This window comes from Tinamus guttatus, unplaced genomic scaffold, assembly GCF_059628265.1.
Source record: "Tinamus guttatus ecotype Peru unplaced genomic scaffold, ASM5962826v1 Tinamus_guttatus_pri_ptg000083l, whole genome shotgun sequence".
NCBI lineage: Eukaryota > Metazoa > Chordata > Aves > Tinamiformes > Tinamidae > Tinamus > Tinamus guttatus.
The window spans coordinates 1,825,186-1,840,911 of record NW_028288617.1 but is presented as its reverse complement, the minus strand read 5'-3'; the positions used below and the strand labels follow the sequence as shown (position 1 = coordinate 1,840,911).

Below are 15,726 nucleotides of genomic sequence, written 5' to 3'. Positions count from 1 at the left end.
TTTTCTCTTGCCAGATGCATTGCTTCATTTTAGAAGATAGTAAAGCAAGCTTGCCTTTTTCAGTTCTGGATGTTTTAAACAGAGTGGGAGTATGTACAAGTCCGTGACATTGTGTGAAATGTTTCAAAACAGAAATTAAGAGTAATTGTATTTCCAGATGTGTCAGACGTTATTTGTGCTTCCATCTCCAAATGCGAGTTACCAGTTTTTGAAATTAAACTCCTTGTGAAAACTGGTGAAACTTTTCTAGTTAATCTTTCTGAGTTCTTCTCTTGAAATAGTAACGATTTGATTTGCATATTTTGTTAAATAAATATTATATAATTAAATGATGAAAATTGGTTCTATTCGTAGGCTAGACTTTACGTGATCTGAAAATATAAGGGTTGGTTGTATGAGTAAACAAAGGTGTGGAGGGATTATTTTCTTTTGAGGAATATATGCCCCCTCCCCTTCCTATTGCTGAGCTGATTGCTTTTATTATCCCAAAGCTCGAGGAACGGGTGAGCACCATGAAGCCAGCTTTGGCCAGGAGGCTGTTTGCCAGCGGATGGTGCTTGGAAAAGGTGGCAGCCAAGTGAGAGGGTGGCCATGCTCACAGCAAGTTGAAATACGTGGCGGTGCAAAGGGGTCACCCCGTTGTGCTGGCGACCGAGCTCTGGACACGCTGGTTGCTGTCCTGGGCTCGTCTCAGCTCTGGCCTTTAGCTGGCACCGGTCCTGCAAATGTTTTAATGTAAGACCCATGAGAGCCTGCAGGCATGAAGCAGCTCTTCTAGCGAAGAGCAACCACCAGGGCCTGACTGTCCTTTTAGCTGAAGCCTGTTAGGTTGCTCTGACATCTGTTGAGTCCCAATTAAATGAGAATAAAGGCCTTAAAGGCCTCCAGTCCTCCCAGGAGCAGCGCGTTCAAACCTAAATAGACAGGTTTGACTCGGTTTGTCATTTCTGGATGAAAATGCTTTTTACACTTGCTTTTATAGTAAACGTTTAAAAACAAAAGTTTGGTGTGCTTCATTTGAACATTAAAATGGGGCCATGATATATTTTAACTGAGTTTAACTGATAGAATTACAGAGATCCCTGTCTTTCCATTTATGTTCTATGCCATGCAAGTTAACTTCTGCCTTCTGTTTTAAAGGACACTATGGTTCAGTGGTATTGTGTGAAAATTAAAGAAGTGCCTTGGGCCAAGAAGTGCAATATGACCATAAAATGTTATTATAGAATACCCTGCTTAATTGAGACGTAGTAAATTGTGGTCTTTTCACTGGAACATTTGCTATGAAGCTGATTTATCCTGATGATAATGACTGCTGCTTAATGGGGAGGATAGTATTGGCCTAAATTTAGCTGCTGCTTGGTAGTCAAATCATGTTACAGATGATGCTTAAGCAAACATAGAATTCTGCAGTCTTATTTTCTCCTGGTTTGTTTGTGGGTTTTTGCAAAAAAAAAAAAAAAAAAAAAAAAAAAAAAAAAACAGATGAGTGTAGTAGACCTACAGAAGAGCCTGCCTGCCTTTAACCCTGAACCCCAGCACATCCTGAGCCTGAAGACACCTGATGCTTGTAAGCTAGTTCAGGTCATATCCACGTCAGATGGCTTAAATCTATCAGTGCATCTTGCAAAGATGCATGAGAAATAAAAATATTTCATAACTTCAGAGTTTCACCATTCAGTGGTCATGGTTTTGCTTTAATCGTGCTTGGTTATCTTAAAGTCTAAGTGCTGAAAGCCTTAGTTTCACCTCTCTATTAAATGTCAGAAGTTCGCCGTTGTTTTTCCTCACAGAATAAATCTTCCAAAATATTTGTGGATAGTTTTAGTTTGGCAACTTTAAAGCCCTTTAATGAGATTTTTCATGGGACTGAGCATTGCAGAGTTTAACAGCTTTTAAACTCTAAAAGAGAGTGAAATAAATAGATGTCACTTCAGTAGAGACAATCTGTAGAGTTCCTGTGAACTCAAAAGTGAGATGATAGGCTTGGAATTAACTGGAAAATACGTATGTGACAGATGTTTGTGATATGCACAGCGGAAGGTCTTATTTACTTATTTATTTATTTATTTTAGAGCACTGGAATCACTGCAGGTGTCAGGGTTTTGGTTGTGATCTGTATTTATGCTCATATCGGGTTTGAGACACATCAGGGCTGAGACACAGAGAGGGTTTTCTGGTGGCATCAGCTGAAGTAAGTGCGAGTTCTCAACACCTTGCGGAATAGTGCATTATTTTGGTAAATGTCTTTTTAAGATGTTGAGTTTAAAAGTGAAGCTTGTAGAAGTTAGTTATCTGTCGGTAGAGTTAATTATAGGAAGTCATACATATATATATAAAAAACATATTTATGCAAATTAACTGTCTTCCATTCTGTGTTAAATGTTTGTTACATGTACAAAGGCTTTATTTTTCATAAGACTGTGCCAATTATAATGCGATGGTAATTAAACTTGAGTTTTATGTGCTCTTGTTAAAATGTAAAAATGCTGTCTTAAAATCTTCGTATGTCTGTCTCAACAAAATTAAATGCTTATTTAGAAACCTTCTAAATCTTCACTCTGCATTATCTACAACAGGAAAAAAACAAAATCATATGCTAAGAAACATGTGCTGGATATATTGCAGAATAAGGTTCCTTCTTCAATTCACTCATTTTTGTAGTGTTTCAGCATGGTAAGTTTGTCATTAAAAATTATAAAATCTTTATAATAGGTGATGCACAGTAGAGAAGAAACATGAAGAATTAACAAAAGATATATATATATATATATATGTAAATATATATACACAAAGATATATATATGTAAATATATATATATATATATACACACTGAAATGTCACAAAGTACCTTTCTTCTCTGGTTTTATCATTCTGCTCTGCAGATAAGATATTGATCTGCAACTGTTACTGTGTAGATAAGAGCTTCAGTTTACTTTGCCTGTTCCTTCCTGTTTTCTCTGTAGAAAGGGTAAAGGTGTGTTCTTCGCTGTAGGAAGAAGAGACAGTCCCACTGTGTTAAACTTAACAGGAACTTCATGATTGTTATTAGAAATGGTTAGAAATGAATTGCTGAGGTAAACAAGAAGTTTGGTGGTGTTGGCAGATGATGTAATAAGTAATACATTAATAATATATGTTAGGTATATCAGTAATATTATTAAAGTTAGGTTAGATTTAGGCTGATACTTCACTGGCTCAATAAATTCTTGTGATGTGCATGTGCGATTTTGTGGCGAGGTATTTGTTATTCTGCTTTATCTATTCAACCACTACTCTCAGAGTTTCTTGTGACAAGAGCTTCCTGACTTCACCTGGATATTTCTCTTTCTCCTTTTTGAGTCCCTTATTGTAGCATTTTCTTTCATTTGCCTTCCACTTTCAAATCAGAGCATTTCACCAAAACTGATGATCTTCATGCATGATGCCTGAAGTCTTAATTTGGAGCCTTTGTTCACCTATCTTATTATGAGTTTTCACTGTGCAATGCCCAATATCTTTTAATTTGCAATGATTTTAAATTGCTGGAGATAAATGGGAGGATTTGTTATCCTGATTGTCATAACTTCAAGTAATGACAAGTCATTTTATTGTTTTTTTTAATCTAATGTCAGTGTAAATGACACTTATAGTTGACCTTTTTCTTTACCTGTAATTAGGGATTTTCTGTCTGATTAGGCTTCCCTCAAACATCTGACAATCTAGCTTAACCTAACTATCCCATGGAATCTATTTTGAAGTGCCTAATATTTGCCTTTTAACTGCCTTACTATCTGAAGAATTTTGCCTGCAGTTATGGAAAGGACTATGTATCTTGCAAAAGGTACATCAGTAGCCTGATCTTTATTATATATAATATCTGTAATGATATTTACGTAGATACTAGTAAATGTAATGGGTTATTAGCTGGCATTTGTTCTTACAAATGGGTAAATAAAATTTTTCCACAGACATTAGTGGCAGCATCTTGGATATAATGAAATTGAAATATGATCACCAACAGTCTTAATTTTAAGAAATAGTAAATATCATGTGGTTACCAGAAGTGTTGTCCTTTCGAAAGGTTAGCCGCTTCGAAATGAAAAAGTAGACTCAGGAATTCATTTAACCATGTTGTGTTGAAGTATAGGGAATAATCTGTCAGGACTCAAATGTACACCTCATTTTTTCCATTCTATATTCCAAGTTAAATTTTCATATGACAGCTCTATCTGGCAGCCTCACTTCAGTGCAATCTGTCATTCAAGATTATTTCAATTAAGTTCTCTTTCTCGTTTTGCATTTGCTGAGGAGTCATCATGGCACACTACCAAATTACCAATCAAGAAGAGGAATTCTCTGTATTTGTATGTTGGTAGAAGAAAGGGGATGGAAAGAGATCATTCTTCTTTCTAGCTCTGTCATTTAGGTCTTCTCCAAAATATTTACAGAACTAGAGGACTTGAAGACCGAATGCAAAAGAATCCAGTTAAAGAACACAAAGATTCGATTTGAGGGTTCTACAAGTTATTTTAAAAATCTTTAAAATTTATTCTGTCTGCCTTGGTAGACTCACGCAAGCTCTCATCTGTCTAGGAGGCGAAGGATGAAATGTTCATTTCTTCATGCTTTCCTTGAGTGCAGTAGTAGGATTTCTTCATAAAAACACCAGAACAACATGTATTTCTAAGAATCTCTGCACCTTTATCTCTAGGGAAAACAATTCATACTCTGTGCATGACACTGGAGACCATTTATTGTACTGTCAGCCAGGCTGCTTCTGTATATGGTCCTTATTGTTTCTCGTATTTCAAACAGAGTGAAGTCTTCAACTGCTTTCTGAGTGCAAAGAGCTGTACCCGTCAGGGTGATAGCATGGTTTGTATCCATGAACTTCTATAATACATGACTGTGGATGAACTAAGCAACTACAGTACTGGGTACCCACCTCCCATCTACAGATGGGAGTTAATAGAAACTGGTAGTTAATAGAAAAGGGAGCTTCAGATGGTCACTTCCTGCAGGGTCCCTTGGTTGGGACTTTTCTGCTGCCTTTTATCCTAATGGCTTGAATCTTTCAATAACTGAAGAGACCATCTCTAAGCAAGGTGTTTGGGAGGCTGGAATGGGTTTAGAAGAGTGTGGTACATCTTCTTTCTGTTTTTACATGTCTCAATAGTTAGCCAGAAAACTAATTTAAACATTTCTGCTTTCAGAGGGTTGTTCATGTGGGTCATTATTTATTCCTGTATTACCATCCTGTTATGCTGCTTTCCTTCCTGTGAGCCTGGGTGTTTGCTAACAGGAACAGAGGTGGAGAAACAGGTGCTTTGGTATTTCAACCATTTATTCACGCAAAGCCCAGCTGTACCAAAGTGTGAAAATGAACGCATTTAAATCTGTCTTTTCGTCATGTTACCAGGGTATTCTTGCTTAGTGCTTACCGAGATTGACATGTGCATGTCAGAACAAGTTTTATTTCATCGGAGTTTCACCAGAGCAGACTTTTTGATCAGCTTTCTTAATCTAATCAGCACATAAAAAGCTATTTTTAAGGGGGTTTCTCCTCCTATTTTCCTTTTTTAAGCTTTCAGTTAGACAAATTATTCATGTCAGGTTGGGCATCGCAGTTCCTTTTCCTCCCCGAGTGAGAAATGCTCGCGGGCCTCAGAGAAGGTCCGTTCTGTTCGCTGCACAGCCAGGCTGGGCAGGCGCAGACAAATTACTGTTGATCTAGTTGGAATTAAATCTGTCAAAAGCAGAACAAATAGGAATTGTTCGTTCCATTTTTCAGCAGACACTTTCAACCCAAATTAATTTATTGTGTGTTTGCAGTTCAGTACGTCTCCTCTCTCTTTCCCTCACTGTGTGTTCAGTTGCAGCAGGGTTTACTGGTGCATGTATAGGAGATAATAAGAAGCTACATTGCAGCTCGTTTTTGAAGGACTCGGTGTAGTTTACAGCCCTGAATGGAACTGCTCAGATCGCATAAAGGAAAACACCTTTTGGGGGAAAAGCAAGGTGTACTTCAATCTCCCGCCAGCAGACGTGCAAAACTGCTGCCTTGGAGGAGCGCCAGCAATCCTGATTCCTGACAAAAACACAATTTCCTTCTCGCAGGACCTCGACCAGGCAGGGGGCCAAACGCGGTGCCTCCCGGCGCTGTGCCACGAGCACTGCCGTGCGTGAGAGCACAAGCACAAAACATGCCTGAGAGCCCAGGCTGGAGGGCTGCGTGCAGCAGGGAAATGCCAGCGCCTCGGGAGGCTCCTAAATCTCTCCTCTGGGAAGAGGCAAGGCTGGGCTGCTCCCAGCTGCTTCTGCTGCCTCCTTCCCTCCCACAGTGGGAATATCCACAGAGATCCTTCATGTATGGAAACCTGATCAAGCCGTAGAGGGGAGCCGTGAAGTCCCACTGATATGAGTAGGGTGCTTTCTTCCTTCCCCACTCCCTTTTCCCTTCCCCTTTCCTTTCCCCTATGAACGATTGAACTCTGAGATTTTTTGTTAGTGTAATCAAATGCTGAAACTTGCCTCTCTCCCTGTTTTGTTTTTTTTGTTGTTGTTGTTTGTTTGTTTTCCCTATCAGAGAGTGTCCTTTTTTGTGTGCTATCCCTCAATTTCTGATATTTCTAACTTCTCTCTTCAGGGTTCCTTCTTATTTTACCTCCCTGTCCTCTGCATCCCTTTCTTTGCCATGGCCAATTTTCACTGAGATGTTTCTATGTAATTTCTGCTATTTGGCTCTGATCCCCAAAGCCCCATTGCAATTCAGCAGGCAGGAAACTCAAAATTCATTGTGAACAGAGATCACGAAATGTCTGTGGCCATCCAGAGAGAAGAAAAGAGAAAGAAAGCCTCTCTGGCAGTTTGTGGATGCAAAACTCACGCAACTGCTAGTCCGTAGCTGGGGCCTAAGGCTCATTTCCATGTGTCCGTAGGGTTCAGTTGGGAAGCTTCATTTCTTCACAATATATACTATTGATATGTATTACATATACAAGCAGAAGCATTCACTGACATGTACTGGGCATGTACAGCCTCAGTAGAGTGCTACCTGTCATTGCAATATTTGCTCTAAGTGCTTGCCTGAAGCTGAAAATGAATCTTTTTATCCCCCTAAATTTGTATTCATGTCAGTTTTTCACTATGGTTTTGCTTCACTTTGTCTTGCTTTAAGTTGCACGTCATGCCTGGCAGTGAAAGAGGGGTGTTTTTTGAATTTTTTTACGTGTCAGATTTCCCTCTATCCAATTTTATCAAAAAGCTGTCACCAACTTCTTCTGCAACCAGCAAACCTTTTTCTTCCTAATTACATTTTTACCATATGTTCATCCAGATGGCATATGCCAGTATTTTCTAGGGTGCTATAAAATGACCCGACTTTAGAGAAGTTAACTGCTAAAGAAGCTTATGAAAAAAAAATAGAAATGACATTGACACAGAAAAACAGTCCTAGAAAGAAAAAAAAAAATCTGGTAATACCTTCCTGTTATACTGTGCACCCATGATACTCACTTCTGAACATACGTGTATGCATACCTACACAAAATCAGTGGAAATATTGGGAATAGGTTGTTTTATTGAAGTGTTAAAAATTAACTCCTTTTTGAGCAGCTGGATATACAACTGTTGTCCGTGGAATATGTGTAAAATGAACTCTCCAGCTGTGAGCAACCATCCAGTTTCCTGCAAAATAGAGCGTTTAAAGAGTTTGTCAAGGCACCAGATTCTCTGTGGGAGCAGTAGTTTTACTTAATGCAATAGCTATTCGGGCATTTGGTTTCTAAAATGTCATTTCCAAGTAGAAGACAGATACAGTTGATGCATGATTTTGACACTTGTCCTAGTTCTTAATAAGTCTTGTGGGATTTCTGGGAAAAAATAAATTAACTTTAGGTATAGTTGAGAGGTGGCAGGAGCTCAAGGAAATGGGAGGACAGGAAGGAGGATGTTTTTCATGTTTCACTACTACTAAAAACAAATAAATATCACAAGTTATCATCATGTGGAGAGTTTATGTGTTATCTGTTCCTTTAAACTGTCATTCTTGTGTTGATAGTCTTTCCAGATTATCACAGCGAAGACCATAAAATGCCCTCATGCTGTTATCAGTTCCCTTAATATTGTGTCAAGTCTCAGGCCATTTTGCTTGTGGTTAATTCCTGGAGACAGGTGGTGGAGTGAGAATCAAATCTACTTTCTTTTGTTGCTGTAATAGCTCTGACAAGTTCCCAGTTGGAAAGGAAATTTTGAACACACAATCTGAGGCTTTGAATAGAGTATGAAAGGCTTTGACTAGAGGATGAACCCAAAATGCAATTTCTAGGGCTGGATGGACACAGCCTTGTGGTGTTAGTGATTCAGATGGATGGTTTTAAGTGGGTGTTTGCATGGTGTCCTTAGTGTCCATAGGTCTTTTTGAAAAATCGCAACTGCAATCAACAAAACGACACCGTCAGCAACTAATTAATGTGACAGGATTTTAACAGCTAGTACTCAACAATTTGAAGTGTTTTTGTTACTTATGAATTAATTCTTTCTATCAATCAGAAATGTCCTTATCTCCATCCTCCTAGCCAACTTCCACTCACTCAGTCCATGAGTGCTTTGACATTTCCTCAAATACTCTTCTCCATTATTGACCAGGATTACACCTGCTGTGAACTCAAACATAATTGCTATAATCTTAATTCAAAACAGATAATATTTTGTAGTTAAATCAATCTGTACAGTGCAGACATAGTAACTATTTCAAAGCTAAGCATTACGAACAATCGTAATTGAGACTTGGTGTCAACCTTTGAAGTAACTGAAACAAGTTGCAATATGGAAATGAAACATCAAAATGCCTTTGTCCGTACATTGATGATATGATGCAATAAACATTTGGTTATGGAAGATATTTTAGTGTTTGTGGGCATGGGGCTGTATAAAACTTACCTGGAAGGGCCATCTTTTCAGCTCTTCTTTTGGGTGTTACTGCCAAATGGAGCTAATGCCCTTGGATATTTCCAAAATAATGTTTATGATAATCAGTGTTATTCATGCAGTGGTTTTCAGTGTCTTACAATAGTTGGACTCACAACCATTTTCCTTTGGAAATGCAAGCACCTGCATAACAAATTCCTGCCTGCTGAGGATGGACTTTCAACTGTTAATGTGCAAACCTCTTAGAATTAATCACTTAATCCCCAAGTGTCATGGAATAATGAATTAAAATTCAAAGGTTGAAAAAGAGTTGTTGAAAAAGGATTGTGCTAAGATGCTTTGTATTTAATTTTAACATGCATTATCAAATCAAGCCTTCATTTTGTTTTGAGCCTTTGTTTGGCTGAAACATATTGCTTGGGTTAACTAGTGTATAATCTGTAACGAGAAAAACATCAAGACTTCCAAAGAAGACATTGCCAAATGATAGGTAATCATCTGAAGATTGAAAACGCTAGCTTTAAAACACATCTCAGACTTTTCTGAGCGTGAATTCAGAAACCTTTTTGTAAGGTTAGTCTCCACACAGGGTCCTGGGCAGCTGAATTGGGTTTTCAGTTGCTGGCTACTTCAGATCAGATGACAAGTGTTTCCCAGTTCCTCTTTCCTAGTTTTCTTCCTCTTTCATTTTCCGTAAGCCCCTTTGTGGATGAGCCTGCCCACCAGTTTTATTCAACCTTGCTGCACTTCTGCTGACTTCTGTGTGTAGGTGCACACACACTCCACTGCTTTCTCTCTCTTTCTCCCTCTTGCCCTCTCTCTTACATAAAATAGCCGCCCCAGAAAGCTTTTGAGAAAAATGACTTTGAATTACACTTTTGCTATGATTTTTCCATAGCTGGTAGTTCATCTGTTGGAAGAGGTTTGTACTGTTCAAGAAATTCTCTACAAATTGCTGTCTTGAATTGTGGCAGCCGTCCCCCACCATTCACAGTACGAGTACATCAGAGAAGATAGCCTCTTCCGGAGCAGGGACTCGGCTGCATCACTGAAAGTGGTAGGAAATAAGTAGCTCTTCTGAAAAGGTGATCTAAGGGCAGTTGGTGTTTGGGTGTGTGGGGAAGAAGAGTTCATATTTTATAACAGCAGCCTTTTCACTTTTCTTTCTTTTTTTTTCCTTTACCTTAAAATAAATCTCTATGTATGACCTAATCACAGTACTATCTGAAAGCATTTTTTACTGTGTTTGAAACAAATAGAAAATTTGCTGTATTGGAGTTATTCTTTAAGATCTTTTACTGTTTAAAATAAACCTCTTATATGTCATGTAAGATTCCCCTGGAGTGCCTGTTTTGAAATAATTGCAAGTCCAAAGTTACCCAATTCTATTTTAAAATTCTTAGAAAATGAAGTCTTTATTTCAGGAGTCAATATTTTCTACTGGTAAGGTAGAGATCAAATATCTCCGGTTAATCCAAAGCTCAACTTAGTCTTCAACTCTGGTGCTACAGCTGACATCTCAATAATGAACTAATCGGAGGAGGAAAAGGGTCTGTCAGCCTACTCTCACAGCAAGCTTGGAGAGTATTCATCTCATCTCGTCTGGGGTCATATTCATATATCTTGCTGCTCTCTTGAAATACATCTGGCTCCAGTTCCAACATACTGAGTGGTACAAGAATATGTGATGCAGCAGTCTGTGGAAGTGTAAGATGCACAAGTCTTTTTAGGTGATGTATCGGTGGGTGGATAACCTTAAAAATCAATAAAACCTACTGCATCGCTCAGAATGGTGATGGACTGCTCCCTGCTTAGGCTGTGAATTGCTGCTGCTGCTGCTACTGCAGTCCCAGTACAAGATGATTCACTGGTTGGAGCAAGGCATCTACTAGCAGAGCCGCTATTTTAAGCAGATCTTACATCTGTTCTTAGAATTTGTTATCTGAATTGTAGCTGTTGATTAGGATTGAGAGGGTTTTTTTTTCTCCCCAATTTAGGCTTTGATACAGGCTAAACTGCTGCTGCTTGGTGAAGGAGGATATGCAATGGCAGGAAAGTAGTCCTCAAAGGCTCAAGCAGTATTTGCAAGTCGCTTGTAAATGCTGCATTTCTTCTTTGGAGACAGCCTCAGCTCATAGTGCCCTAGTTACAAAAATGTGGAAGGAAATGATTAAGTTAAACAGTTTAACTTTGTAGGGAGTTCAACAAGACTGTCAACTGAAAGAGATGACAAATGCAGAGCCTTGTCTCCTCTCCCAAAGCAAAGATCACAAGTTTAAGCAGATAGTTTTTGAAATACCAGTAACACCTCAAGAAGTGTCCCGATTTAAAGACAAAATACGTGAATATCTGGAAACCCAGAATGTAGTAGGAGTTTTTGGGGAAGGCAGGGACAAGAGGAGGAGGCTGAAAGATATGAAGATAGGTTTGGTGAAGATACTGTATAAAACTATCTGGATTTTCTAATGGTTCTTTTGAATAAGCCTAATAGAAAATGACCTAGAACTAGTTGACATGTACTGGAGGAGCAGAACACAGAGAGAAGGGAATTGTCATATGTGATGATTTCTGTTTAAAAATAAAATGTAACTTCTTTTCTTACTCCACCTAATGCAAATCCTAGGACAGTGCGGAGAGATTTTCTCTCTCTCTCTCCCCACTATTTTTGCCAGGAAGTAGCTTCAGCTATCTCTGATCATTGCCTAGAAATACAGCATTTACTGTTACTGTTAAGCAGACTGAAGCTAGTGGTAGGAATAGCATTTTTTGAAGAAGCACCCTAGTAAAAAACAACCATATGAATAAATTCCCGCTGAGGTTGTGCAGTTCTTCAGTGGATAAATAATAAAAGCAGTCCATGGAGAGAATGAGAGTTCATGTCATACCCAGTGTGTATGTATTGGGAAGGATTAGAGAAGCTTTTGCATGCCATTAGTATTGAAAAGTGATCTCTGAATGATACCTCTGCTTTATGGACCGATTGTCTGGAGTTCTTACGGGGACTCCAGGTGGAAAAAGGCAGAAAGGTCTGCTTCTCTCTGCAAGCAGCCCTGCAAATTGGTAGCAGGCAATGAGCGGGGAGCTACAGGTCATGGAGGGACATGGAGGAGCACATTTTTTCACCATATTTTCTAATGTCTTTTTTTTTTTTTTGAACTAGACTGAAGTTTGGGGAAACTTTGGATCATTAACACAAGTAGCATCATCAAAGTAGCAAGGGACACTGGTTCTTTTGCTTCTATTTGAAGTGCCTTCCGTTTTGAACTTCCCACCTAGTTGGTTAGAAACATATGGTTATCTATGATTTAGAACTAAATAGATAAAAAGATAAAGAGATATGGAGATAAGACAAAGAGATAAGATGTGCTTTCAGTCAGTTCGAGAGGATTCAGCTCTGAAACTTGGTTAATATTTTAGAGAACCAAGGTGTATGCTCTTTCTTCTTGCCAACAGTTGACAGAACCTACCAAACTGTAATGGTTTACATGAAGAATACGTTACTTATTATTTTCCCTTCCAACAAGTGAAGGATGAAAAATTCCAACAGAGATGGCATTCATTATTACATTATTGTTCTTTCATATATGGAATATGATTAAAAGTATGCTGTCAAAGAGGAACCTTTTTATAGGTTATAGGTAATGATTATTATTTGAGTTCTGTTAACAGACGTATCATGTTATGTATAAGAAAATCTAATGGAAATTATTAATTTCATGCTTTAGTTCTTACAGTGAGAACATTTCAAATATTCATCTCATATCATAGCAGAAATTGCTTGGCTTGAGCAGATACCACAAAATCATGTTTTAATGATTTTTTTCCTTTTTTTTTCATCTTTTTTTTTTCACAGTCACATGACACAATCAGCCACATTTGAAGACCCTCGAATAGAGAGCTGCCAAATCACCCCTCCAGCCCCTCGGAAAGTGGAAATGAGGAGGGATCCAGTGCTAGGATTTGGTTTTGTGGCTGGTAGTGAAAAGCCAGTTGTTGTACGCTCAGTAACACCAGGTATGTTTTCTCCATCTGCTCCAAGAAGCAGTCTTGGCACTTCTTAGTGTCAAACACTGTCTGGATTGCCAAATGAGAGAATAGGTGTAGCCGTATGAGTAACAAAGCTTCTATTGCTCTCCTCAAAGACAGTGAATTTGTTTGTATTAAAAATTATTCTGCGTGTGTATTGACTGAGGACTTAAGCTACTAAAATTGTATACAGTTACAAATTTGATTCCTGTTAAACTATTCAGATAGAAAAGGTAATCATGAATATTAGCTAGGATTTTATGCCTTATATGACAGAGCAATTTTCATGCTTACACTTATTTTTGAACTTTGTATGAATTTGTTAACAAAAAGTAAATTTCAAGTTATTGCTTGGAGTCATTTCTGTTTGACTAAAAAAAATATAACCCACTTCATTCAAGAAAAAAAAGTTTATCCCTCTGTTATGTTTTACATTGGTTTGATGCCACCTTCATTGCCATTAAAAACAGTGTTTTAAGGGGGTGTACTAAGATGTGAGGTTAAAAAATATATATTCATCATTCTTTTTATCATCAGGTTCCCATGAGTAGACTTGGATTCTAACTTTTTTTTGAAAAAGAGGGTGGTGATGTTCATTCTTTCTGAATGTATTCTTCTGTATAACTGCATTAGGGGAAAAAAAAAAAAAAACGTTCAAAAGTCCTAAATTTCCTATTTGTAGAGAAAAATAATGAGGTTTGAGTTTATGGGGTACCCGACCTGGGAATGCTCAGCCTCCTGAATAGGCTCTTGCTCTTTATGCTTCAAAGCTCAGACATTATGTAAAATTGCCTTGCAGCTAAGGACAGGACTTTGACTTTGCTCCTATTCAATATGTTCTATAGAGCTCCCATAGAGAGCAGAGAAGAGGCAAAATCGACTGCGTAAAATTCAGATGTCATTTACCCACGTGTGTGCATTGATTATGTTTGTTACTGCTTCCAGATGAAGTGCATGTTGTAACTAATATTTGAACTAGATTCACACTGTTAATTTCTCCCAAGTTAGCTTTGTTAATGTAGCCTTATATTAAAGTTTAGTTTGGGAAAAGTGTTTGTATCTGTTCCAAACAAACATCATGTTTGAAAGATGCATTTAGGACAACATTCTTAAACATGGCTCTATTTCAATTTATGCTGGATTTGTGAATAAAGTGAATGAAACAGAGGAAAAGGAACAGCATTTGCTTGGCTATTCAGTGAATTATTTCTGACACAGATACATTTTGTTTTAAAATTTTAATTTCACAATGATTTTTTTTAATAACATCACTGCAAAGTGTGAGACAAAAGGCTTATGCAGACTTCTAGGCATTTAAACTCATGCTGAAAAACAAAATCTTTTGCGCATTTTATAAAATGTTAACTTAATATGCATTTTAATAGTATCAGACTTCAAAGCACATGTAACTGATTACCTAGTTATACTAATTTGACAATCTTTATCTAACTAGAAGTAGCAATATTTTTGGATGTGTTACTTAGAAATTCTTTTCACCAAGTCGAGGGAGTCCAGAAGAAAACAGATTAAATGAATAAGAGAAAACTTCAGCCTTCAGTCTTAATATCAAAAATGGAGCTTTGTTTTATTAGACCAGAAAAGTCTGAAGAGAGACCTGCAGATGGCTTTCAAATATGTAACGTGAAGCTGCACAGAGAAAGAGAATAACATGTTCTGCGGTGCTACTTTGGCAAAGACAAAAAGTTGTGTTGCATCAAGGAGGATCAGGTCTAGACAAAAGGGATAGACTTCTTAATTTGAACAGTAGTTAAACAACAGGGTGATCTACAGGAATAGAGGTCTTCTTCAGAGTTGGTCTTACAAGAAGATTAGGTAGATCAGGAATGAGCAAGGAATGGCCGTCGAGGGTGAGTTGGGTGACCTATGGTCACTGTTTGGCTTATTTTTTTCTTTAAGTGTGACTAACCCAGAAAATCAAGTCTTTATTTTTAGATACCTAAATGTGATTTTAGAACCTAACCTGAGGAGCTTTGTTAGAAACATCTAAACCACTAGCTTTCAGGGTTTTGCTAGTGAGGAAGTACTGGCATTATCAGAAAAGGTGTTAAGTGTTAAATATGTCACTAGTTGAAGGAAAAAAAAACACACATAGTATTTGAAAAATAGAGTGTGTCTGTACATTTGCAATGGCCTACTAACTTTTTTTTTTTCGTTTGTCTGTAGGCGGCCCCTCTGAAGGAAAGCTTATACCGGGAGATCAGATCATAATGATTAATGATGAGCCAGTCAGCACTGCTCCAAGGGAGAGAGTCATCGACCTTGTCAGGTAGTTGACGTCCTGTCATTTAAACTATGAGCCCTGTGCCTTATTGCCTGTGCAATCATTTGCTAATCCAGCAGTCTTGCCTTCTCATGGCTAAGAAAAGAGAAAATATTGTTACTTTAGTTAATAGTGAAGAATGGGAAATATTTTAGTATTGAAATGAGATGTCCTCATAAATATCCTCCGGGTAGCTGATATCAGAGCAGCTCCAAAATACTTGGGTGGCGAAAGAACAAGAATATTTGCCTTGTATTCCTTTTTGGTATGGATTGTTGAAGGCACAGTTTTTGGAGCAGGCAGCTCCAGTCACTGTTGCTCTATTACTTTTTTTTTTTTTTTCGGAAATAAAATTGTGTCACATGTCACAATAGAGAGTCAGGTCTGTCTGAGGAAGGAAAATCAGGTGGGATGATTTTAAGAAAGTATAAGTAGGTGTAAATGGTATGTGTTTGGTTGTATATAGAGTAGATGAGTTTGTATGAGAAGAGCAGGAAGGCCTGTGTAG

General features: G+C 38.0%; 1 protein-coding gene across 2 annotated transcripts in view; it reads left to right on the top strand.

The window, feature by feature from the left end:
* Nucleotides 1–15,726, top strand: part of FRMPD4 (FERM and PDZ domain containing 4) — a 292,161-nt gene that overhangs the window by 206,351 nt on the left and 70,084 nt on the right. For both annotated transcript variants that reach the window (XM_088520224.1, XM_088520223.1), the window contains exons 3-4: nt 12,765–12,925; nt 15,122–15,224. In XM_088520224.1, the coding sequence (XP_088376350.1) occupies nt 12,765–12,925; nt 15,122–15,224 (264 nt within the window). The remainder of the gene's footprint in view (nt 1–12,764; nt 12,926–15,121; nt 15,225–15,726) is intronic.